This window comes from Typopeltis vanoorti, chromosome 14 (genome assembly GCF_054136105.1).
Source record: "Typopeltis vanoorti isolate ZY-2024b chromosome 14, IOZ_Tvanoo_1.0, whole genome shotgun sequence".
NCBI classification, from domain to species: domain Eukaryota; kingdom Metazoa; phylum Arthropoda; class Arachnida; order Uropygi; family Thelyphonidae; genus Typopeltis; species Typopeltis vanoorti.
Window position 1 is genome coordinate 40,836,380 of NC_143562.1, and position 6,000 is coordinate 40,842,379.

A 6,000-nucleotide genomic window follows, 5' to 3' on the forward strand; every position below is an offset into this window, starting at 1 on the left:
GATATCGCCTTGAAGACCAGATTCGTTCCATATAGCTACTGCTTTTGCAAATGACACTTTTGAACATGTCATTACACATAAATAATGGAATAATCTAGGCGAAGTAGCTCTTTCAGATACAGAAAATAGGTTGGCAGTTTCGAGAGCAAGGTCAAAGAAACGTGCAGTGGAATTTATGAGTGCGTAGTACATTTTGAGCTCATTCTAGATGCTCAATGTCGATCTCTGTTCTTAACATAGCTCAGGTTAAACCCTGCGCGATATTGGTAAATCGAAAGTCGATGCTCCTCTCCAATAAAACAATACTAGACAGCAGATGGCAACTGGATTTAAAAAAAAAAAAAGCAAAGATTTGGAGTCTTCTTTTACTTAGCGAAAAGTAATATACTGCGCTGGCCTCAGAACTAAGGCTGTGAAGCCAGCGCATTATATCCGTTAATTACATGTGTTGTTCCTGTTTATCTGTTTTGCGGGATGAAAAACTGGAATTTCCAGGAAGAAGCACCCTTCCGCTTCTGTATGAGGAAGGCTAATTTAACTTCAGCTGAAAAGCCCTGATAAAGGTTCTTCGCTTCCTAGAAGGAATTCGAACCTAGGTCATTCCGCCGAATGACTTCGATGAAATCGATTGAGCTGTGGAGGCTGCTCTGCTCTCCTCTCTCTCCCTTAACCAACATTTCGTACCTGGCACCATCTGATTATCACTTATTCCTATAGATGGCTATCTTCCTGTCCAGAGGGTGCCTCGGCAATGTTTAGGAAGTCCAAAGTGGATGTCCAGAGTTTTTTTCCCCTCTAAGAATTGAGTCTAGTATTGGAGAAGGGTATTAAATGCTTTTGGAAAGCGCGATCAAGATCATTGAATATAATGGGTTATATTTTGTTCAATTCTGCTTTTTGATTGTAATTTTATGAGCTAAAAAAAAAAGACAACATTTGGTTAACTTTTCGGTTACTCTAATGATACTTAAGGAAGTCGACGATATTTTCGGTACTTTGCAGTGAGCTGATGAGGGTCTTTAGGCAAAGCGTCTTTGATGCAGCTGTGCGTCATGTTTAACATAAGAAAGAAGAACAATGTTTCTCCTCCCTTTTCTCTCTCCAGCTCTATTCTCTATCTTGTACATACATTAACTAATGTTAAGATCGCTTGTTTTATGTAAGTTTTTTGAAGGTTGTTGAATTAATTTTTGAATAATTAGTATCACTTGATCTTTATGTAGCTTCTCCAGTCCGGACTACTTGTTTTCTTTTCTTTTCTTTTTTTTTTCCCCAGATTTATAATATTATAAAAACATTGGTAGTAAAATATTAATTTGGTCTAGATCGGTTTTATGGTTGTTCAGCGTTTTATATTATTAAGGCCCGCATGAAATAATTACCGTATGCAAGCAAGTATTATAGTAAGCGACGTTACTATGCAGAAAAACAACTGAATTGAACGATCCTGTTTAACTATTGATTCCTTATTGGCATTAAATATAATCGGAAACTTTGGTTGTCGGAAATTTTATTCATTTGGCTTTACTGAAATTCTGAATGTTCATTTGTTGATACTTCGCAATTTACTATTTCTTCGTTGTTGATCATTCCCATCTGCACAAATGGGAGAGGCACACACAAGTTAATATTACTGATTTTCAACAAATGGCTGATAGAAAATCCTTTTTTAGTCATTATTTGGTGCAAAACATTTCTTCCTCACTACAAATTATGATAAGATATACAGCCTAGAAAAATAAGTATGACAAGGAAGAAATACTTAAAGAAATACAAATACTTGGAAGCGAAAAGGTGCATTTCGCAATCGGATTATTGTATAGTGATATCATTCATTATCACAAGTGAACTTCGGCACTAAAAATGGTCCGACTGAAGTCCAAATTGAGATGACTCGACAAATATTAGTGCACGCCGGAAATTCCAAGTGACATTAAATTCCAACAGCAAGGGCAACATTACTTTGCATCATTTGGAAACATTTTGTCAATGTTGTTTCCATGCAAATGATTCCATCGGAAAGAAAATTGAAATGGACAAAGAAAGACCATCAAAAACAAATCTGATAGGTGCTTATGCATTTTGCGAAACCCACCTAATAAGAGTATAATTTCTTTCGGAGTTAAGCAAGGAATATAACAGACAATCACAGAAACTACGATTTGTGAGTGATGCAATTCAGTATTACATCAACTGAACTAAGAGGCGCTTTAGGAAGGAATTATTATTATCGCATTATTTCTGAAAGAGCCTCCGTGGCTCAGTCGTTATAGACGAAGCCCTTTGGTCGGAAAGACCTGGGTTAGTGACGTGAGGAACCTTTATCTGGTCTCTTACGACGAAATGTGAGCCATATTGACAGCCATAATACACTATATAGATAGGATTAATCACTCTTATCATAAACGCAGTATCATGTTCTGAGAAAGCCAAGGTAGCTTGGCAGTGAGGCCAGCCTAACACGAAAGACAAGATGGGAAAATTAATTAATATAATAAAATATTCATTACGATAATATTAAAAATAACGGGGAGAAAGTTTTATCAGCCATTTCGAACTAAGGACTGGTTCAAAAACAAAATTTAAGGCCCCGGAGCGTATTAATAAGACTAACCATCCATTTCAGTTAGTAGTTCTTTTAATGTTTCAATAATTATTAACATACAGTTTTATTGTTCCCAAAAATTTTGCAATCGTACAGTCTGAAATTGCTCAGAGTTCAATTTTCGACTATTATTATTTTAGAGACAAGTCATAGTGATGTATGTAACAACGTTATCCAAGTTAATCGAAGGAGTTAAACGACTTGGTAGCTCTTTTAGAAAATCCGACATGTATTAAATAACGAGTATGTGACATCGATTCGTTTTCGGCTTATTTATTTTTCCTAATTTCGTCACAACAGACGGAGACTTACTGAAAAGAAAATTAAAACGACTCCATGTATGATAAGGGATCCTAATTTAATTAATTTTTATTTTTTAATGTGGTTCCCACCTACAAAAGGTTATTATAAATACCTACAGTACATTTGTACCTTGGATGGGCTAAGGATTTCTTTCTTTTCTTTTTTTTTTGCCATTTTTATCACACACACACACACACACACACACACACACACACACACACACACACACACACACACACACACACACACACACACACACACACACACATTTATATATATATATATAAATTGTAATTTTTTATTAATTTTTACATAGCCTAGAAACTCTGCTCTAGAGACCAAACATGAAACTTATTCAAGCCACTTTATGTCTTCAGTAAACGGGGCGGGAGTCTCACACCGGGCGACGAAATTCATCCACCACCTAAACACAATCACAAACATCCATGTTTGTGATTGTGTTTAGGTGGTGGTGGTGGTGGATGAATTCGAATACCGCCCCACGGCGGTATTGGAATCCGCAACTTGTTGATTGGTTGGTTGGTACGCTAACCACTTGGCCAATCAGGCCGGCAAATTACCAAATACTGTAGTGCGGAATTACCATCGGTTCGAATAATTTTATCAATAAAAACCGATTGAAACCAAAATGGAACCACATAGGCATCTTGCGTGTATCTTAAATCCCAGATCGTACGGCTGGACGAATTAAAATCTAATAGGTGCTTACGTATTTGACGAAATGTACATAAAACTGACGAAAGGTTGTAAACCTATAGTGTAGGGTTTTTTTTTCCCGTGGCCCGGTTATTTTAATACGTCATCTTCGTGACCCAGTAAAATTTTTATGGCCAATAGGTAAAATGAAGCAGATTTAAATGTTCGTAGAGTTTTCATTTATTATTATTATAATAAAGAAGCATTTACTCTTACAAAAATATAAAGCAATTAAACCAAAGCCAAGTAATTTATTAATAAGAAGTGTGATGCTGTTGTTTGTTAACTAGAAAAACTTCAGGTTTGGAGTAAAAGATGATAACTTTATTCTTAAATCCGGTTCGACTTCTAATCGGTTTTTATATTTATTTTTTAGAAACACCAGTGTTGAAAAGCCTGTTTCACACTTATAGGTTTGTGACAAAAGGCATTAGAAATTTTATCACTTTTTCTGCTAAAATTCCTGACGGCAAGACAGCCAAAAATACACCAGTGATATTGTGTTGAAGATGTCTTTGAGTGCCGTATCACACGGCAGTTCAATTATAGATTCAATATCTGAATCCGGCAATTTTGTCTCAGATTCTGCTTTCACTGTAAAAGGGTTCCTTATCCATGCTTTGTTGCTGTTGATTGGGGGGGGGGAATATTCCTTCAGACTTGCCTGCAGTCCTAGCATATGTTCCTTGATAACAGCTGAAATCTCATCCGCATGGAACTCATATTAAACTCTTTTTGTAATTCTGTTAGCTTTGTAAAAGATTTGTAATTCCCTGCTTCCACACTACGGGACCACAAATTGAGTTTTTTTGTTGCAACTTCCACCTTCTCTTGCATTTTAAATATTATATTGCTACCTTATAATGTAAGATTTAAATTATTTAAAAAATCAAAAATGTCACAAAGGTAGAAACCTTGATTAACCAATCGACATCATGAAAGCTGTCTTTGAATTCAAATATTACATCCCTAGCCTATATTACATCCTAAGAACATTAAAACTTCATCCTTCATTTCAATAAGTCTTCTTAAAACATTCCCTCTTGACAGCCATCGCACCTTGCAGTGTAAAAGATGCTCATGTTCACTCCCCATTTCTTTGCACAACGCAGAGAATATTCTTGAATTTAATGGACGAGATTTTATAAAGTTTATAAATTGTACACACTCTTCCATAGTTGCATTTAAAAGGAATGGCATTCTTTTGACGGCCAGTGCTTCTCTGTGAATGCTACAATCCACCCACACACAATCTGGTGCTACGGCTTTGATCTTCGGAAAAAGTTCAGTACGTGCGCCTGCCATTGCGCGGGCTCCATCGCTACTCAGTCCCACGCATTTCTTCCATTCAATGCCCTTTTCATTGATGTTATTTGCAATATCAAATGAAAAATTTCTTCAGATGTTCTTGTTGTCAGAAGTTTACAAGAAAGAAATTCTGTGTGAGTTGTATTGTCACAATCGTATCTCACAAAACACATTAAATTGGCATTGTTTGATATGTCTGTACTTTCATCGAATTGCAACGAAAAAAAATTGCACTCTTTTAAGTGACCTGCGACAGTTTCTTCGATATTATCTGCCATCTCCATGATTCTTACGCTTCACTGTGTTATTTGATAGCGTCGGCATATTTACTTGGCTCTCCTGTTTTTATCACATATTCGAGATGCTAACATTTTCATTGCTGGAACTATTAATTTCTCAGCAACTGTCTGAGGATAACTAGTTTCAGCAATTAATTTTGATATTTCATAAGAAACCATTACTAGGTTTCCAGACAGCTCCCTGAGAAAAATGAGAAGACACCGACTTGGTAGCTATTAGTTCTCTCTTTTTATCAAATCAGTTAACGCTTTTTTATTCCCGTATAGGGAGTAGGCGAGGCCGTTTAGCCCTATCTAACTTTTGGAGACTAAGTGGGCAGTTCAATATCCACTGGCAGCCAATAAGAGATAGCTGGTCAAGGCTATCACTAATTAAGCGGCATGCAGTGAAGAGAGACGGCTCAACAAGTGCCGCCATCTCGTGGTCCCTAGCCCTAACACAATATATTTAATATCTGAAATAATGGGGGTTGTACGGTCAATTTTCTTGAGTTTACGGGAAAAACCCTAGTTTCCGGGAGAAAAAACTCTCTTGCCCGTGCCAGAGATCGACTAACTCGGGAACCGGTCGAAAAAAGGCTTAGAAAAATTTCCTCTAGTCGACGACTAGATTCGAAACCAAGTCTTCCTTCGTGCGGTCAAGCGCCATGGTATGCAAACGCCACATCCGTTGAGCTACATAGGCTCTTTTTATTTATAAAGAAATCTATTGGCTTATTACTGTAGTTCGGATGTTTCATTTCCAAATGTCGCTTCAACTTTGAAGGT

The 6,000-nt window shown here is 36.8% G+C and overlaps 1 protein-coding gene across 1 annotated transcript in view; it reads right to left on the reverse strand.

Moving 5' to 3' along the window:
* Window positions 1-5,391, reverse strand: part of LOC150099394 (protein lin-28 homolog) — a 59,430-nt gene extending 54,039 nt beyond the window's left edge. Inside the window, exon 1 of the mRNA XM_090404338.1 lies at window positions 5,264-5,391. Within this exon, the coding sequence (XP_090260464.1) occupies window positions 5,264-5,391 (128 nt within the window). The remainder of the gene's footprint in view (window positions 1-5,263) is intronic.
* Between the last annotated feature and the right edge of the window lie 609 nt (window positions 5,392-6,000).